Raw genomic sequence first — 18,130 nt, 5'->3', positions numbered from 1 at the left:
GGGTCAGGGGTCAGGGTTGGGACGGAACGGCCCTGGGTCGTAACTTCACATCCAAAATGGCGGACTGGTCAAAACAGATGATTTTAAATGTACAGTAAAGGTATTTTTGTTGGAGATATTTGTTCTGCTACTTGTTGAATACAGAAAATTCAATATAATGTTGAATTTTCAGCAAAACAAAAATTATTTCAATACTTTACTTTTGAAAACTGATTTTACTCTTTTTACAGCTCACTCTGTGAACTTTGCCACATTTCCAAGATATTACACATTAAAATATATTAATATTTAACTTATGAGTCTGCCATTTGACTAATAGACACAGTATTTTTACCCATAAAACCATCTGTTTTATGCAGCCAACAGTTTGGTATAAAGTGGAAATAATAAAGATCAAGTTAAGGACAAACATACGGCATGTATAAAAAATAATTAAATGCCTGACGCTACATTTGAAAAATAAAAAGATTAATGGAACTAAAATGTCCTTTTTAAAAGAAACTATGAATGTTGTGACTTTATGAACCAAAAATGTACCAAAAAATTAATCAGGAGCTCCGACATCAGTTTTCTCCTCTAGTCTGAGAAGAAAACATTTGTTTAAAAATCAGGATAAATTGCGACTTCATTGAAGTTTTTAGAAAGTTTTCAAAAGTGGATGTTGTACAATAAATCTATTCCGTCTTTAATTTTAATATAATAAACTTTGGTCTTCTAACAGGGATGAAGAGTTAAATTATGATATATTTAATCCTAAGTTTTATTCTCAAATACTGCTTTCTAAAAATCACCTCCACTTTTAAAGTGAAATGATTTTATTATTTACAATCTTTATTTCAATATGTTAATATCTTAATTTAAGATTTGAAATTTGACATTTGTTTTACTTTCCTCAGTTTGTGATTTTTTTTAAATTTCTTCTTTTTCTGCTCAGTTTATCATATCAAACTAATTACTAATGTGCCTTGTCACAATATTTTCTTTTGTCTATAAAAAACAACAAAACGTTGCCATAAATCCGCCTTTTAACTCAAAACGTCACATGCAGCAATGAATTGTGGGTAATACACTTCGCCAAAGTCTGTAAAATGTGGACTTCGCGTAAGGGCGGAAATGGAACCTAAAATGATAGAAATATACAAGTAATAGAAATATATTTAGGATGACTTATTCTTCTAGATATGATATATTAGCATAAACAAGGTGACAAAAATTCAGTTATTTCTGATTTTGGGTACATTAATTACACTGCAGGATGAAAAATATTGAAATTAAATTTTTAGTCAAGATTTCATGTAGCTGATGAGACTGAGCAGATGGACGCGGTGAAACGGGAAATAACAGGAATCTTTTCTGCTAAGCTATTATTGTTACTATGGTTGCGTCAAAGGAGCAGAATCAGAACCTGTTTGCAGCATCACATGATTTACTGAACAACCAGAACCCACAAACCGACCCAGAAACATCCCAGGACAGAACATCAGTGTTTCTCCACAAGATGAACATAAAACGGGTCGGTTCCGGTCCCAGGTCTGGTCCAACAGAGAGAGAGAGAAACAGTCTCTGTGAAGTCCTGTCCGGTTGCTGGGTCCACTTTAAAACCTGATTCCGGTCAGGGTAGCACTCCAGAACCTCAGTGTTCTGGTTCTGATCCAACAGAACCAGTCCTCCAGCTGCTCAGCGTCAGTCTGGCGGCCCCTGCTGGAGGTTCTGGTTACATCTCATCAGCGTGTCCGGGTTTCCCAGACTCACGGCCAGTCTGCCCGGCAACAGCAGCCGTCCCGTTCTGTGATTGGCTGCTGTCAGCGCCAGCTAAGCTCTCCAGGGTTCCTATTGGCTCCAGCATTGCCCTTGCAGGCCCTGATTGGCTGAGCTCAGGAGGCACCGATGACTCCGAATGTGCAGCGGAACCGGCACCATCGTCTGCCGGGTTGGAGAAGTTTGGATCCGTCAGGATGTTTCTGGATACAACTGCAGAAAATAAAAATGATTAGTTCCTGAGGTTCCGACCCGGCAGGCCGACCTGTCCCTCGGCTTTGTCTCGTTCCAAAGAACCGGGTCTCAGTGGAACCGCTAGCAGGCAATAGGTCCGAACCGACCTGCGGCGGTTCTGTAGTCGTCGTCGGCTGACTGGCGGCGGCTGAACGGGCTGAAGCTGGGCAGGACGATCAGGCTGAGGGACACTAGTAGGATCTGAGGACAAACAGAAAGAGGTTCTGACTCCCCAGGCGTCCCAGACCCAGCCGGTGGACCAGACCCAATTGGAACTACAGAATCTCCCAGAGCTCCTCACCAGTAAGCAGGTGCTGGTTTGCGCTCCTTTACTGGCCGTCTGCTTGATGAGGGAGCGGAGCTGCTGCAGCTGAGCCAGGAGGGACCTGAGAGGAGACAGAATCACGGCACGGCTCAGAACCAGAACCAGAACCTGATCCATATCATCAGCCACAATTACTGATGATATGGATCAGTAATTGTGGCGAGGACGAGACAACTAGAAGAACCGGAACATCTGCCTTCAGGAAGTCCAGCTCCTGGAGGCTACCGCCAACTAAAACGCTAATGTGCTCAGCAGGGACATTAGCTCGCTAACGCTAAGCCGCCATGCTGACATGGTATTTAGTGGAAGCTAATGCTAATGCGCTCAGGTTAGTGTAAGTCTGCTCCTGGATCTACAGCAGGAAAACATTGGATCAGAACCAGAGGAATCATCTTACACGTTGTGTTTCTCCAGCTGCTCCACGGTTCGCTGCAGCTCCTGGTTCTGAGCTGAGCACGCCGCTGCCCTGAAGACAGAACCAGAACCAGACCGGATCAGAACCATTAAGATGGTAGCGAGGTCAGGCCACTAGGCGGCACCATCGATATGCCAGTGAGCATTCTGAACTAAAACTGCTCACGAGTTACCATGGCAACACAAGGATTGTACCTCGTGTGTCCCTGTGGCGCCCCCTGCTGGCCCCCGGCGGTACCTGCTCTCCAGGCCGTGGATGTACTCCTTCCTCCTCTTGCGGCTGTCCTGAGCCGACTGCTTGTTCCGGATCTTTCTGCGGACTTTCTTCAGGATCCGCTCTTCGGCCTGCGGGGAGAGAAACGCGTCAGAGACGAATTCAAACTGCAAAACAAGATGGCCGACATCACTCTCAACTAGGGCTGTTGTAAACAAATATTTTAGTAATCGAGTAATCTATCGATTATTCTTACAATTAATCCAGTAATTGCATTAAAAAAAAGATAAAATAAAATATTAGTAAATCTAACATAACAGCAGTGTTACTATTGGATGTCAATATCAGTCCAATTTTTCATATTTGAGCTTCTCTAACAGTTACTTTTCCGTAGTATAGAAAATGTATTTGTAACAATAGTAGCTCACTTTCTAAGTTAACCTGAAGAAAAGTTATACAAGAATCTGAAGTTATTTTCAATTTAGTAATAACGAGGCAGGCTCACAGGTACGCTTATAAAAATGTCTATACTCCAGCTTTTAGTTTTTGTATTCATCTTCAGTCAGTTTAATAGATGAACTTTGACCTTGCCCAAACATTTATAGCTTTGTGTTCATGTTAGCGACTGGATTTGACTCCTTAGTTTGTCACAGAAACTCATCTACTCTCTGCTCCGCCACCATTTGTTGAGACCAGGATGATATGAAATTAATTTCAGACATACTCTGAACTGAGGAAGTCCAGTTAGTGCAGTGGTGAAAATAACCCTGGTTTTCCTAAAATGTAATCTTTATATGCGTCCGCAGCAGTCAGAACCGGTTCTGTTGGACCTTAGTGAGTGGAAGGTTGCTGGGCAGGGACACGCCCTCCTCTGTCAGCAGCTTCTGCTCCTCCTCCGTCAGCCGCAGGTCAGGGGACAGCAGCACCTGAAGAAGAAGAAGAGTGAGTCCTCCAGTGTCAAACGTCCTCTGATGACGCTCACTGACAGGAAGTCTTACCTGGTCTCTACCTGAGAGAGGGGCGGAGCTCCGGGCGCCATCAGATGGAGAGGATGATGATGAAGACGAAGCCGCGTGCAAGTCGCTGATGATGCAGGAGTCCGAAAACAGCAGCTGGGAACTCCACTCATCTGGAGGAGGGGGCGGGGCGTCGGGGAGGGGGCGGGGCAGAGGACAAGGAAACAAGGTGAGTTGATGACGTCGTCAAATGACATCATCATATGGACCGAGTGAGAACTGGGTCAGAACCGGACCTACCCAGCTCGATGGAGATGATGTTCTCCTGACCGGCTTCAGGTTTGGCTCCGCCCACAGAGCTGATGTCATAGACCACTTGGTAGACTGCTGCCGGGGCTGGCTGGCTGGTCGCCGTGGTTACTGCTGTCACCATGGCAACAGGGGTCTCCTCCGAGATGCCGCTGTCGCTCTCCGACGACGTGTCGGCGGGCCCGGTACCGGTTCCGAACACTTCGTTGGGGTCGACAGCCTGTAGGATGTCCTCCGATTCGCTGTCGTCCAAGGTCACCTGACAGTAAGTAAGGACGGATGAGCCGAGGGCGCCGGACCTCGATCCGCCTGGTCCAGAAGCATCAGCAGGATTCTGGTTCCGGCCCAGAAGGAGTAAGGATGTGAATGTAATAGCGTTACCAATGAGCTTTTTTTAAATTATTGTTTCTAATTCATTTTATATTGAGAATTTGTGAATTTTATCTTATTCAGTTATTTTTATTTGTTGTTTTTGCCTTTCTGCACTCTGCCTCGTTTGTGTCTCCTGGGCTTCCGTAGTTCGTTCCAGCCCTCGTAGCTCCTCCGCTTCGCCCTTTTCCCTCACAGCGTTGTTCCGCGGGGTTGGAGTGCAGGAGAAGGAGTTGAAGAGGAGGTTGATTTGTTTTTACTCTTCTCCCCCAGAATAAAAGATCTGACTTGGCTGGATGACCTTTAGAAATTCATTGATGCCACCCGTTACATGAAGACCAACTGAGCGCGCTCAGATCGCATTTCAGGTAAAATACTCTCTGCTAACACCAAGGAGTCCTGCCTCCATTAACAACTCAACACTCACGCTGAAACTCACTTCCTGTTCTCCTCCTATTGACGCCATTTCTCATCCTCCGGGATAAGGATGCTAATAGTCCATTAGCATCCTTCTTCCTCGTACCTTCAGTGCGTCCTGTATAATCCAGTCTAAGTTTCTGCAGGTGTTCCCCAGGGCTCAGATCAACATTATATATTCAGCAGATATAATATTGTGCTGACGATGGTCAGCTCTGCCTTTTCTCCCAGCCCACTTCCTGTCAGACTGGCACAGCTTCCACCTTGAAGGGGCAGTATCGGGTATTTTTCAGGCACATAGTGCAGTTTTATAGCACAACCAAGTAACTAAGTTACCTTCAGGATTAATAAAAATGCTTTATATAAATTAAATATGACTTTGACTTCCTAATTTAACTAATTGAAATTGGGTCTCTGTTTCTTTAAGAAGCACCTGCTCTTCCTGAAGCTCCGCCTCCAGCAAGTCGTCCTAACATGGCTCCTCTATTAACCCTTTAATGTTTTTACCAGCGTTGCTCTGAGCAGCAGCTCCTATCATGAGCTCAGCAGCTGTTTGCTGATTGCTCCTGGCTAGTCTGAAGGAGCTACGCCTCAGAGGCGGGGCTAGGTCCATACAGGCGCTTACAACTGAATGGTTGCCATGGAGATTAGAGGATTTGTCAAACATGAAGGAATCAAAGCAACATGTCAGGGAAAACCAGAGATCAAAGCAGTTGATTTGACAGGATACCGGCCCTTTAAGGTCAGACTTCACTGCCATCCATAAGACAACAGCCATCTTCATCCTTCTGCTCAGGTAAAGAGGATGGGAGTATCTGTACCTTCACTGTAACCCTAGCTGGCTCCGCCCCTTCTCCCCGGTCTGCAGCCGGATCGGTATCGTCTCTCTCCATCACCTCCAAATAAAGTCCAACTCCTCTACAGCTCACCTGAGAACTCACCTGTTCACCAATAACATCTATCATTATTAGCCACTCACACAGCCGGGGTCCACCACCCAGTCCCCCAGGGGCTCTCTGGGGCCGCTGAAGCCGATCGAACGGGGCCAGTGGGTCGCCGGCCCGGATCCAGGCAGAACCGCTCCGCTCTCAGTGTCCATTAGCTGAAACAAAACACAGCAACATCAGAACCAGAACCATCTGCTGTAGCTTTGGATCAGAACCTGTGAGAGGAAATACAAAACACATCCAGGTTCTGGTTCTGGTTTCACCCAGAGAACCCAGAACAGGGACCAGAACCGGGTTTGTTTTCCCTGCCTGGTTCTGTTCTGTTGGTCCTCCAGGGGGAAGCCGGTGGTTTGGAGCCTAGGTTCTGGTTGGGCCCGGTTGCTCCAGCAGGCTCAGCGGTCCAGGACATCCTGCTGGACCCGCCCTCCAACTCAAACATTCCCGTCCCGCCTCTGGAACCGGACGGACCGGTTCTGACCCGAGTCGCAGCTGCCTGCACAGCAACACAATGCAACCAGAACCAGCAGAACCTGGATCCAAACATTCCCAGTCTGAGAATGCTCAAATGGAGGAACCAGAACCATCTTAAAGTACTGTTTAGATGAGCAGGAACTCAGCAGGAACCCTGGCTGGTTCTGGACCGGAACCCTCCAGAACCTCTGATCTCCCAGCAGACCGGGCCGAGGTTCTGAATCCAGAACCTTCCTGACGCAGCTTAGCAGATTAAATCCGGATTGAAATCAACTTTCAGAATATCCCCCACCAGAACCAGAACTAGGCTGACCCGGATCAGGAGCTGCACATACTCACAGAGTGGTTCTGTTGGGAGCTGGTTCCGGATCACCACGTTCGGTTCGTCATCAAACAGAACCAGAACAGCTCGCTGCAGAGAATCCGCTCAGACTTCAGGAAAACAGCAGCTGGCAGGCTGGGAGCCTCAGCGCTTCCTGCTCTCTGGCTCCTCCTGCTGGCCGCACGCAGCACCGACACTTCCGGTCTGACACCCGGACATCAACCACGTCACGGAAAACACTAAAAAAGTTGAGTTATATAATCTAAAATAACATGAGAAGCACTTTACTGTGGTAATATTACAAATAAAATCTATTGCTTTAAAAGAAATTATGAAAGTATTGAATTATAAAAAGAAATCTAAATAACAATGTAGTCGAATATCTTAAAACAAAAAGCTTAAAAAAAATATTAAATAATCAGATTAAAAGGTAAAAAACCAAAATGCTCAAAAACATGTAAGATAAGAGAAAAAATAAGCTTTTAAATTTAATTGAATTTAGCCTCGATTATATGGTGACGGAAAACTGGCTGGATTAGAACCGAGTACAAAAACAGCCGAAGTCCAAATATTTGATGAAGTCCTGCTGATCCAGACAGTTTTAACTGATCACACAAAATAAAACGAGACTGAATTGGGATTTTGAAAAGATGAATTAGTTTGTAAATAAAGAGTGTGCAGCAGTGTGGTGTGGAGGCTGCAGCGCCTCCGACTGGAAGAACGTGAGGAGAGTGGTGCGGACAGCAGAGAGGATCATCGGGGCCCCCCTTCCCTCCATTCAGGACATTTCATCCCAGCGCTGCGTGTCCCGAGGCCGAAACATCATCAGTGACCCCTCACACCCCCACCATGGACTGTTCTCCCTGCTGCCCTCTGGAAAGAGGTTCTGCAGCATCCGGTGCAGGTCCACCTGGTTCTGAAACAGCTTTTTCCCACTTGCCATCAGACTGCTGAACTCTTAACTGGACTGCACTCAAAATCTGGTCTCCACTTTATACCTTGCACATGTACAGAGCTAAATAACTTCTATTTTACTGTCAGTCCTGCACTTTATATTTTATATTTATATTCATATTTTATACTGTATTTTATTTTATTCTGGAGTAACCTCACAACATTGGAAGCTCAAAACATTGTCCTGAGCCGTATGCAACAAAATTTCATTCTGTATTCACCCTGTGCATGCAAAATGACAATAAAGTCAGTCTAAGTCTAAGTCTATAAGTCTATATCTGAGAGACTCAACCGGTGACAAAAAGCCATTGACTGAAATGTTCGTAGAATAAAATCTGTTTAATTTGTTGTGTTCTTTATTCATTTGTGTACTTTAGTATTTTATGTCCGCTCAGTCTGTTGTTACTTGAACTACTTTAACAAGTATGGTTTAATTTTTCCCTTATTAAACAGTCTGTATATATTCTAGTGGCAGGTTCAGCCCGCCTCTGGTTCACCCGGATTTCCACAATAAAAAAACCTAAATAATAATAATCATAATAAAAAGCCTGACTCCGTCCAGTCGGTGGCAGTGCAGCACCGGAAACATTCGTACATAAAGAGAGAAGCGGAACATGAGCCGCTGCGCCTCCTGCTGGCTGGCAGCGGAGATGAAGCTCAAACGGAATAAATGGAGTCAACAAACTGCACGTGAGGCGTTATTTCGGCGCAACTGAGTTGTCAACAGGTAATAGCGATACACCTGTACGCTTCCGACACGTCACATCATCTGCACAACTCACCTGGGCGCGCGCTGGAACTTAAGTTGGGAGTTAGCAACAGTTGGCTCAGGCTAGCATTATCTGCTAGCACTGAGCTAGTTAGCTCTGAGCTAAAAGCTGCGTTCAAACATTGGAGAACCGTTAGCTGGTTGGGTTAGCATCCCGTTCATTTTCAATGGTTAGTCGCTAATCCTGAGCTAGCAGCAGTTCTACGTTACGTATGAAGGTCCACAGAGCGGGTGGACCGAGAGCGGGTCACAGAGTTCGGTTCGGTCCGCTGCAGCTGCTCCAGGTTCTGCCTGCAGCTGGCAGAAACTGTCCGTCTGTTAGCAGATGAGTCCAAACACCAGTTCTGTCAGGCTGGACTGTCGGCTCCGAACAATAACAAACCGGCCGGTTCGACTCAAAGGGTTCGTTCCTACCCGTTTTCAGACTCCAGTTACTCTGGGCTTCCTCAGCTGTGTCCAGAAGAACTCGGAGTGGCCGGGTACTGGCTAACCCAGAACCGGTTTGTAAAGTTCTGCTCACACCATTTAAACGGAAATAGTTCATGTTCAGAGTTCAGCAGCTACATTCACAGTCCCAATATAAATCGGTTCTTGTTCATTTATATATAAGATAAGATCTTTAATGATCGTGATTGGTGTCTAGTGTTGAGGGTCTCATTCCTGACCTTTGACCTGTCTGTGTTCCAGTGGCGGTGGGTGGAGCCTCTTGGCAACCATGATGGCGGAACCTCAGGAGGAAACTTCCCCCGCCAGCTCTGAGCCGAACAGCCCCTCCCTCTCCATTTGCTCCTCCCCCTCCCAGTCCCTGCCCTCCACCCCCTCCTCATGCGGCCCCCCCCGCCCCGCCTCACCACCTTTGGGCGTCATCAGCGAGGGAGGCGGCGAGCTGAGCCTGGTCATAGACGCTGAGGTGGCGCAGCGGGCGTGTCAGGAGGTCCTGCAGAAGGTGAAGCTGCGTCAGGTGGACGCCGCCGCCGGTCCCGCCCCAGGCTCGCAGCACAACGGACCGTCCCCGGACCGCGGCGTCCCCACCATCAAACCGCCGCAGATCCGTGAAGAGGACGACCCGGAGGGACCGGCGCCCGGCTCGGTGAAGAGCGCCCGGCGGCGCCAGAGACACAACCCATCCAAGCAGTCGTGGCTGCTGCGGCTGTTTGAGTCAAAGCTGTTTGACGTCTCCATGGCGATCTCCTACCTGCACAGCTCCAAGGAGCCGGGTGTGCAGGCGTACATCGGGAACCGGCTGTTCAGCTTCCCGCATGACGACGTGGATTTCTATCTGCCGCAGCTGCTCAACATGTACATCCACATGGACGAGGACGTCGGCGACGCCATCAAGCCTTACCTGGTGGGTGTGACCTGCGGTCAGGTGACCTGCTCGGGGCCAGGCTGCTTACTGAGGTGGTTGCCATGGCGAAGGTCAGAGTTCAGCCTCCGTCCAGGAGGAACTGATGGTTGTCATGGAAACAGTTTGAGCTGCACAAACCGGACACAGGAAGTTTACCTTTTATGGATAAAATCAGTTTACTTTTGTTATGGTTGCCATGGATACAGCTGGACAATATTTAGCAAATAAATCTTGGTTGTAATCTCAGCTTAGACAGTTTTCCTGTTTGTTGTTTGTTATATTCCACATCAAGGTGGCACAAAGTTACCCTATCGAATCAAAGTCTGTTCAGAACATGAAAGCAAACCCAGCAGCGATCGGTTCAGAGGCCTAGAATGGACCCAGCCAGGTTCTGATGAGCGTTGACAAGCTGCTGCCCAACTAGCAGAAAGCTAATGGGCTAGCTAGAGGACCAGCGGTATGCTAATGGGCTAGCTAGAGGACCAGCGGTATGCTAATGGGCTAGCTAGAGAACCAGCGGTATGCTAATGGGCTAGCTAGAGAACCAGCGGTATGCTAATGGGCTAGCTAGAGAACCAGCGGTATGCTAATGGGCTAGCTACAGGACCAGCAGCATGCTAATGGGCTAGTTACAGGACCAGCAGCATGCTAATGGTCTAGCCACAGGACCAGCAACATGCTAATGGTCTAGCTACAGGACCAGCAACATGCTAATGGTCTAGCCACAGGACCAGCAACATGCTAATGGTCTAGCCACAGGACCAGCAACATGCTAATGGTCTGGGGCGTGCCGTGGTGGCGTAGGGGTTAGCGCGACCCACATTTGGAGGCCTCAAGTCCTCGACGCGGCTGTCGCGGGTTCGACTCCCGGACCCGGCGACATTTACCGCATGTCTTCCCCCCTCTCCCTCCCCCTTTCCTGTCAGCCTACTTCATGAAAAAGGGACACTAGAGCCCACAAAAAGACCCCCTGGAGGGGTTACAAAAAAAAAAAAAAAAAAAACATGCTAATGGTCTAGCTACAGGACCAGCAACATGCTAATGGTCTAACTACAGGACCAGCAACATGCTAATGGTCTAGCTACAGGACCAGCAACATGCTAATGGTCTAGCTACAGGACCAGCAACATGCTAATGGTCTAGCCACAGGACCAGCAACATGCTAATGGTCTAGCCACAGGACCAGCAACATGCTAATGGTCTAGCTACAGGACCAGCAACATGCTAATGGTCTAGCCACAGGACCAGCAACATGCTAATGGTCTAGCTACAGGACCAGCAACATGCTAATGGTCTAGCCACAGGACCAGCAACATGCTAATGGTCTAGCCACAGGACCAGCAACATGCTAATGGTCTAGCTACAGGACCAGCAACATGCTAATGGTCTAGCTACAGGACCAGCAACATGCTAATGGTCTAGCTACAGGACCAGCAACATGCTAATGGTCTAGCCACAGGACCAGCAACATGCTAATGGTCTAGCTACAGGACCAGCAACATGCTAATGGTCTAGCCACAGGACCAGCAACATGCTAATGGTCTAGCTACAGGACCAGCAACATGCTAATGGTCTAGCTACAGGACCAGCAACATGCTAATGGTCTAGCCACAGGACCAGCAACATGCTAATGGTCGTCCTGTTACAGGATGAAGATCAGCAGGAAAATACATCCTGCAAGCCTCTGACAGGAACAAACCAGTTTTAAACACAGCAGCAGATTCTGAGTCGATGTTTAAATTAATCCGTTTCCTGATCTGCTCTCATCAGATTATAATTACTGACGTTTTCTGGTAATTTCAATAATCTGGTGATGTTTCGTATTCTGATGTTATTCTCACAATTGAAACAGAAAATCTCAGTCTGGCCCTGATTCTCCATCGTACTCGCTTTGCTGCCGCCATTTTTCTTTTTACAAACTCTTCTGTCAGTTCTGTTCACTGCAGAGTGTGTGTTTGTGCGTGTTTGTGAGTGTGTGTGTGTGTGTGTGTGCGGTCCCTCTAGTAGAGAAATCTTCAGGTGAGTGAGGCGCTGAGCAGCAGCAGGCGCATCACCTGGCCAGGTTATGCAGCGACTCCACCAGGTGGTCGGGGTTGGTACTGTGCCCTGTGTGTGGTCTTGCAGGCTCCCTGCGGCCATGTTAGTGATCTGTTCCTGTGGGTTAATGTGCCCTGTGTGTGACCTTGCAGGTGCACCGCTGCAGACAGAGCATCTCCTTCAGCCTGCAGTGCGCCTGGCTGCTGGGCGCCTACTCCTCCGATATGCACATCTCCACGCAGCGCCACTCCCGGGGCTCCAAGCTCAGGAAGCTCATCCTGTCCGACGAGCTGAAGCCGTCGGGGCCGCGGGCACGCAGGGAGCTGACACTGACGCCGTTCTGCCTGGCGGCGGCCCCTGGGGGCCCAGCGGCGGACCACGGCTTGTCTCCGTCCAAACGGACCCATCAGCGCTCCAAATCGGACGCCACGGTCAGCATCAGCCTGAGCAGCAACCTGAAGAGAACAGCCAGCAACCCCAAGGTGGAGAGCAGCCAGGACGAGGTGAGGTCACTGTGGGGTCACTCCATCTCAGGGAGCTTTGAGAAAACATTCTCATGTGTCCTAGAGAGTCTGGTTCACTGGGACTAGAACCAGTTTGTGTTCTTATGATGAACAACAGACAGGAAGTGATTTTCCTTTGTTGTGATTTAAACTCGACAGACCAAAAGCGTGTGAGCACACGAACAGGAAACCAGCCACACAGAATAATCAGAGTTTACTTTTTTTATTCTTTTTTAGCGCTAGAAAAGAGAGACGCTTACCCTCACAGGCTAATTTGTTGTAAAGTGAATATAACCGAAATTATACAGCATCTGATCAAAAACGGACGATCCATTCCTTATATCTAAGACACGCCCAGTGGTCACCCCATGTGTTACGTCAGCTAAAGTTTCTATTTCTACAAAGGCCTTTGTGTGAAAGTGAAACATGCCAGGTGTGTAACAAACTTTGTGTGCGTGTCCTTGATAAGCGTCTCAACACCTTCCAGACAGGAAGTGGTTTTTCCTCCTGCGTTCAGAGATTTGCAGTCAGAAAGGAAAACCTTTAAGAGTGGAACCGGTATCTGGGTTTGAACATTGTGGCTCCTTCCTCACAACCTCAGATGTTGATCTGGTCGTTTGAGATGCTGGAAAAGCAGCTCAGGTTTCCCAAGAAGGCATCATGAGGTGTTCAATGAATCCAGAACTTGCAGGAACTTTCTGAATGAAACCAACCAGAAGTTCTGCTCTGACCCCCAGGACAGCGGCTCCAGCTCCGACAGTCTGGAGTTGGATTCTGGTCCCGTAAGTTCAGCCCAAAACTCTTTCAGCCTGCGGGCGACTCTGGGAAAGGGATTCTGCCAGGGAGTCTCTAGTTTCTGGTTCTGGTTCTGGTTCAGTCCACACGTCGCTCTGGCCTGTGGACTCGGACTGTGTGATTGTGTCTCTGTGTTCTGTTGATGCTTCTGGGTTAACCAATCAGAATCTGACCTGTCCTAATGTCTCCTTGTGCTGATCCCTCTGATTGGTCGGCTGGTTCTGTGCGTCAGGTTTTCTTCAGTGGAACCATGAATAGTTCTGGTTCTGATCCAGATGTTTAAACCTGACCCACAGTCAGACTGTGCTGGCTCACCTGAGCCCAGGCTCCGCCCCCTGTGTCACCTGTCCTGTGTGCCTGCAGCCGGTGCGCCTGGCTCCGCAGCGGGAGTTCATGAAGTCCCTGATGGGCATCGGGAAGCGTCTGGCCACGCTGCCCACCAAGGAGCAGAAGACGCAGCGGCTGATCTCAGAGCTGTCGCTGCTCAACCACAAGCTGCCGGCGCGCGTCTGGCTGCCCACCGCCGCCTTCGACCATCACGTGGTCCGCGTTCCGCACACGCAGGCCGTGGTGCTCAACTCCAAGGACAAGGTGAGGTCCCGCACCCCCCAGGGCTACATGGGGACGCAGAGGTCCTGACTTCCCCATAACGCCCCCCAGGCTCCCTACTTGATCTACGTGGAGGTTCTGGAGTGCGAGAACTTTGAGACGTCCAGCATTCCGATGCGGATCCCAGAGAACCGGATCAGGAGCACCCGGTCGGTGGAGAACCTGCCGGACTGCGGCATGATGGCGGAGCAGCGAGCCGGGAGCTTCTCTGTCGTCCCGAACTACGACAATGACGACGAAGCCTGGTCTGTGGATGACATTGGAGAGCTGCAGGTGGAGGTGAGGCCACGCCCACAGGAAGTGATGTGACATTGGAAATGTTTGATCCAGTCAGAATGAGAACCAATCAGGAGAGTCAGGTAGCTGGTAACAGGAGCTGGAGCTAATATCCTCCATATCCAGAGGTAATGTCATAGCAGGAGCTAACATCCTTTACCTAGAGCTAACTCCATCAGCTGGAGCTAACATACGTTAGCTAGAGCAGGGGTACCCAAAGTGGGTCCAATGACGGCTCGTTAGAGGCCTCAGGAGAACATTGACCTGCTGAAAAGGTTGTTGGTACCAGGGACAGAACTAAAACGTGCAGGATGCCGGCCCTCCAGGACCCACGTTGGGCACCACTGAGCTAGAGCTAACATCATTTCAAGACGATGTTCCTGATGAAGCTAGCGCTGTAGCATCTAGCTACTATTATTAAGCTACTGATATTTAAGCTGGCGTTGTTGACCGAACCCCCCCAGTTCCCAGAAGGCCACACCAACAGCTGCGATAACATCAGCCAGTTCTCGGTGGACAGCATCACCAGCCTGGACAGCAAGGAGCCCGTCTTCATCGCCGCCGGGGACATCAGGTCAGGACACGTTCCGACACGCTCTGACCGTTCAGACGACCTCTGACCCCGTCCCCTCTGATTCCAGGCGGCGCCTATCGGAGCAGCTGGCGCAGGCCCCCACCACCTTCAGGCGGGACCCGGAGGACCCGTCTGCCGTGGCCCTCAAGGAGCCCTGGGAGGAGAAAGTTCGGTAGGCCAATCCCCGAGTCCAGACCGACCGGCGGGCCATCCCGCCCGGCGCTGAGCCGTCTCTGTCTCTGTCCCCCAGGAGGATCAGGGAGGGCTCGCCCTACGGACACCTCCCCACCTGGAGGCTGCTGTCCGTCATCGTCAAGTGTGGAGACGACCTGCGGCAGGAGCTGCTGGCCTTCCAGGTGCTGCAGCAGCTCAAGGTAACGCCGTGATGTCACTGGCTGGCCGTCCTCCCCGCAGGCATGCTAGCCAGCGTGTTAGCCAGCATGCTAGCCAGCGTGTTAGCCAGCATGCTAGCCAGCGTGTTAGTCAGCATGCTAGCCAACGTGTTAGTCAGCATGCTAGCCAGCGTGTTAGTCAGCATGCTAGCCAGCGTGTTAGTCAGTATGCTAGCCAACGTGTTAGTCAGTATGCTAGCCAACGTGTTAGTCACTATGCTAGCCAACGTGTTAGTCAGTATGCTAGCCAACGTGTTAGTCAGCATGCTAGCCAGCGTGTTAGCCATTATGCTAGCCAACGTGTTAGTCAGCATGCTAGCCAACGTGTTAGTCAGCGTGCTAGCCAACGTGTTAGTCAGCATGCTAGCCAACGTGTTAGTCAGCATGCTAGCCAACGTGTTAGTCAGCATGCTAGCCAACGTGTTAGTCAGCATGCTAGCCAACGTGTTAGTCAGCATGCTAGCCAACGTGTTAGTCAGCGTGCTAGCCAACGTGTTAGTCAGCGTGCTAGCCAACGTGTTAGTCAGCGTGCTAGCCAACGTGTTAGTCAGCATGCTAGCCAACGTGTTAGTCAGCATGCTAGCCAACGTGTTAGTCAGCGTGCTAGCCAACGTGTTAGTCAGCGTGCTAGCCAACGTGTTAGTCAGCGTGCTAGCCAACGTGTTAGTCAGTATGCTAGCCAACGTGTTAGTCAGTATGCTAGCCAGCGTGTTAGTCAGTATGCTAGCCAGCGTGTTAGCCATTATACTAGCCAACGTGTTAGTCAGCATGCTAGCCAACGTGTTAGTCAGTATGCTAGCCAACGTGTTAGTCAGTATGCTAGCCAGCGTGTTAGTCAGTATGCTAGCCAACGTGTTAGTCAGCATGCTAGCCAACGTGTTAGTCAGCGTGCTAGCCAACGTGTTAGTCAGCGTGTTAGCCAACGTGTTAGTCAGTATGCTAGCCAACGTGTTAGTCAGCATGCTAGCCAACGTGTTAGTCAGCGTGCTAGCCAACGTGTTAGTCAGCGTGTTAGCCAACGTGTTAGTCAGCGTGCTAGCCAACGTGTTAGTCAGCGTGCTAGCCAGCGTGTTAGCTAGCGTGCTAGCCAACGTGTTAGTCAACATGCTAGCCAGCGTGTTAGCCATTATGCTAGCCAACGTGTTAGTCAGCATGCTAGCCAACGTGTTAGCCATTATACTAGCCAACGTGTTAGTCAGCATGCTAGCCAACGTGTTAGTCAGCGTGCTAGCCAACGTGTTAGTCAGCGTGCTAGCCAACGTGTTAGTCAGCGTGCTAGCCAACGTGTTAGTCAGTGTGCTAGCCAGCGTGTTAGTCAGTGTGCTAGCCAGCGTGTTAGCTAGCGTGCTAGCCAACGTGTTAGTCAACATGCTAGCCAGCGTGTTAGCCATTATGCTAGCCAACGTGTTAGTCAGCATGCTAGCCAACGTGTTAGTCAGCGTGCTAGCCAACGTGTTAGTCAGTGTGCCAGCCAACGTGTTAGTCAGCGTGCTAGCCAGCGTGTTAGCTAGCATGCTAGCCAGCATGTTATGATGGGAATTCAAAGGCAATTTGCTCCTTAAATGCTTGCTAATTGATGACTGGTCTTGACCTTTGACCTGTTGCTGCCAGAGCCAGCGCCGTTCTAAAGGAACAGTGAGGACTGATGTGAATTTAACTAGACCTTCACATCAGCCTTGATTGTTAGTGAATATTAACAATCTGGAAGCTGATTAGGTGAAGCTGGGACTTTGTTCCCCACCAGCGGTGCTTACACCGGTTTCCTTCCCATCATGCATCTCTCTGTCCCCCAGTCCATCTGGGAGCAGGAGCGCGTGCCGCTGTGGATCCGGCCCTACAAGATCGTGGTTCTGTCGGCGGACAGCGGGATGATCGAGCCGGTGGTCAATGCCGTGTCCATCCACCAGGTGAAGAAGCAGAGCCAGCTGTCGCTGCTGGACTACTTCCTGCAGGAGCACGGCGCCCCCACCACCGAGAACTTCCTGTCCGCCCAGAGGAACTTCGTCCGCAGCTGCGCCGGCTACAGCCTCATCTGCTACCTGCTGCAGGTCAAGGACAGGTGAGGCCCCGCCCCCAGACGCTCCATGCGCTCGCCCTGCCCTCCTGACTCCTCCCCCCTCCCCCAGGCACAACGGGAACATCCTGCTGGACGCCGACGGACACATCATCCACATCGACTTCGGCTTCATCCTGTCCAGCTCGCCCAGGAACCTCGGCTTCGAGACGTCCGCCTTCAAGCTCACCGCAGAGTTTGTGGAGGTGGGTTGGTTCTGGTTCTGGGTGGAGTTCAGTTAAGACCTATTTCTTGTCTAAAAGGTCTTAGGTCTTCATTCAGGAAACCGAGATGAAGTTTGTTAAAGCTAAGGGTTAAATTCACCCTGTGTCTTACCTGAAAGGAGGAGATCGTTTTAGCTCCTTGGCAGGGTGTTTCGTTAAACCCTGTGCGCTGTCTGGCAGGTGATGGGCGGTCCAGATGGAGACATGTTTAACTACTACAGGATGCTGATGCTCCAGGGTCTGATTGCAGCCAGGAAGCACATGGACCGGGTTCTGCAGATAGTGGAGATCATGCAGCAAGGTGAGTGAGAATCCTGCCCACTGCGCCCCTGTCTGCCCGCTGACTGACCGCCCGTGTCCCCGTCCGGCCCCCCCAGGCTCCCAGCTGCCCTGCTTCCACGGCTCCAGCACCATGCGGGGCCTGAAGGAGCGTTTCCACATGAGCCTGACGGAGGAGCAGCTGCAGCTGCTGGTGGACCAGCTGGTGGACGGCTCCATGCGCTCGCTCACCACCAAGCTGTACGACGGCTTCCAGTACCTCACCAACGGCATCATGTGACCCCGTGTGACCCCGTGTGACCCCGACATCATGTGACCCCGGCCACGCTTCTTCGTCTTCTGTTATTCCAGATTTTTGTTCGTGTTTCCTTTAGAAGTTTTCTTTCCTCTTCATCATCTGTGTGTCTTCCTCTTCCTTCTTGTTTCCATATTTGGACAGAGGCTGCTCATTGGCTGTTCAGCAGGACTTTTAGCCAATCACAGAGCAGCCCAGTTTTAGTTGAACTGTGAAATGTGAGCAGGTGGTTTCCAGGTATGAACGTCAATAAAAGTAGCCGGTGTCCACCTGCAGCGCTGCCGCG

General features: G+C 50.0%; 2 protein-coding genes across 5 annotated transcripts; one reads left to right on the top strand and one right to left on the bottom strand.

Moving 5' to 3' along the window:
• Nucleotides 1–810: 810 nt before the first annotated feature.
• creb3l4 (cAMP responsive element binding protein 3 like 4) lies at nt 811–6,918 on the bottom strand. Of its 3 annotated transcripts, none has more exons than XM_023330307.1 (10): nt 6,750–6,918; nt 5,976–6,098; nt 4,202–4,544; nt 3,944–4,074; nt 3,776–3,871; nt 2,970–3,076; nt 2,715–2,783; nt 2,294–2,378; nt 2,100–2,193; nt 811–1,971 (listed from the first exon to the last, which is right to left on the bottom strand). In XM_023330307.1, exons 2-10 carry the CDS (start codon nt 6,093–6,095, stop codon nt 1,715–1,717), a joined length of 1,302 nt encoding a protein of 433 aa, XP_023186075.1. In that variant the 5' UTR covers nt 6,096–6,098; nt 6,750–6,918; the 3' UTR covers nt 811–1,714. The 3 variants fall into 3 exon arrangements, with proteins under 3 accessions (XP_023186075.1, XP_023186074.1, XP_023186076.1); XM_023330306.1 differs by having other exon boundaries at nt 6,754–6,917; XM_023330308.1 differs by having other exon boundaries at nt 4,202–4,469; nt 6,754–6,914.
• Nucleotides 6,919–8,304: 1,386 nt separating this feature from the next.
• LOC102222307 (phosphatidylinositol 4-kinase beta-like) lies at nt 8,305–18,116 on the top strand. Of its 2 annotated transcripts, XM_023330304.1 has the most exons (13): nt 8,305–8,417; nt 9,147–9,807; nt 11,997–12,347; nt 13,085–13,129; nt 13,506–13,733; nt 13,803–14,030; nt 14,492–14,601; nt 14,669–14,773; nt 14,852–14,975; nt 16,787–17,052; nt 17,120–17,252; nt 17,451–17,571; nt 17,648–18,116. In XM_023330304.1, exons 2-13 carry the CDS (start codon nt 9,175–9,177, stop codon nt 17,827–17,829), a joined length of 2,526 nt encoding a protein of 841 aa, XP_023186072.1. In that variant the 5' UTR covers nt 8,305–8,417; nt 9,147–9,174; the 3' UTR covers nt 17,830–18,116. The 2 variants fall into 2 exon arrangements, with proteins under 2 accessions (XP_023186072.1, XP_023186073.1); XM_023330305.1 differs by lacking the exon at nt 13,085–13,129 and having other exon boundaries at nt 8,306–8,417.
• Nucleotides 18,117–18,130: the final 14 nt, after the last annotated feature.

This window comes from Xiphophorus maculatus, chromosome 3, assembly GCF_002775205.1.
Source record: "Xiphophorus maculatus strain JP 163 A chromosome 3, X_maculatus-5.0-male, whole genome shotgun sequence".
NCBI classification, from domain to species: domain Eukaryota; kingdom Metazoa; phylum Chordata; class Actinopteri; order Cyprinodontiformes; family Poeciliidae; genus Xiphophorus; species Xiphophorus maculatus.
This window is presented reverse-complemented; position numbering and strand designations above follow the sequence as displayed.

Bases quoted from the DNA above. Each gene is read 5' to 3' on its own strand.
- creb3l4 (XM_023330307.1), bottom strand. From the start codon at position 6,095: ATGGACACTGAGAGCGGAGCGGTTCTGCCTGGATCCGGGCCGGCGACC. The intron at 4,075-4,201 runs GTAGGTCCGGTT...CCCCTCCTCCAG, and splicing joins CATCATCTCCATCGAGCTGG to ATGAGTGGAGTTCCCAGCTG. The intron at 2,379-2,714 runs GTAAGATGATTC...GTCTCCTCTCAG, and splicing joins CAGCTGGAGAAACACAACGT to GTCCCTCCTGGCTCAGCTGC.
- LOC102222307 (XM_023330304.1), top strand. From the start codon at position 9,175: ATGATGGCGGAACCTCAGGAGGAAACTTCCCCCGCCAGCTCTGAGCCG. The intron at 13,130-13,505 runs GTAAGTTCAGCC...GTGTGCCTGCAG, and splicing joins TGGAGTTGGATTCTGGTCCC to CCGGTGCGCCTGGCTCCGCA. The intron at 17,572-17,647 runs GTGAGTGAGAAT...CGGCCCCCCCAG, and splicing joins AGTGGAGATCATGCAGCAAG to GCTCCCAGCTGCCCTGCTTC.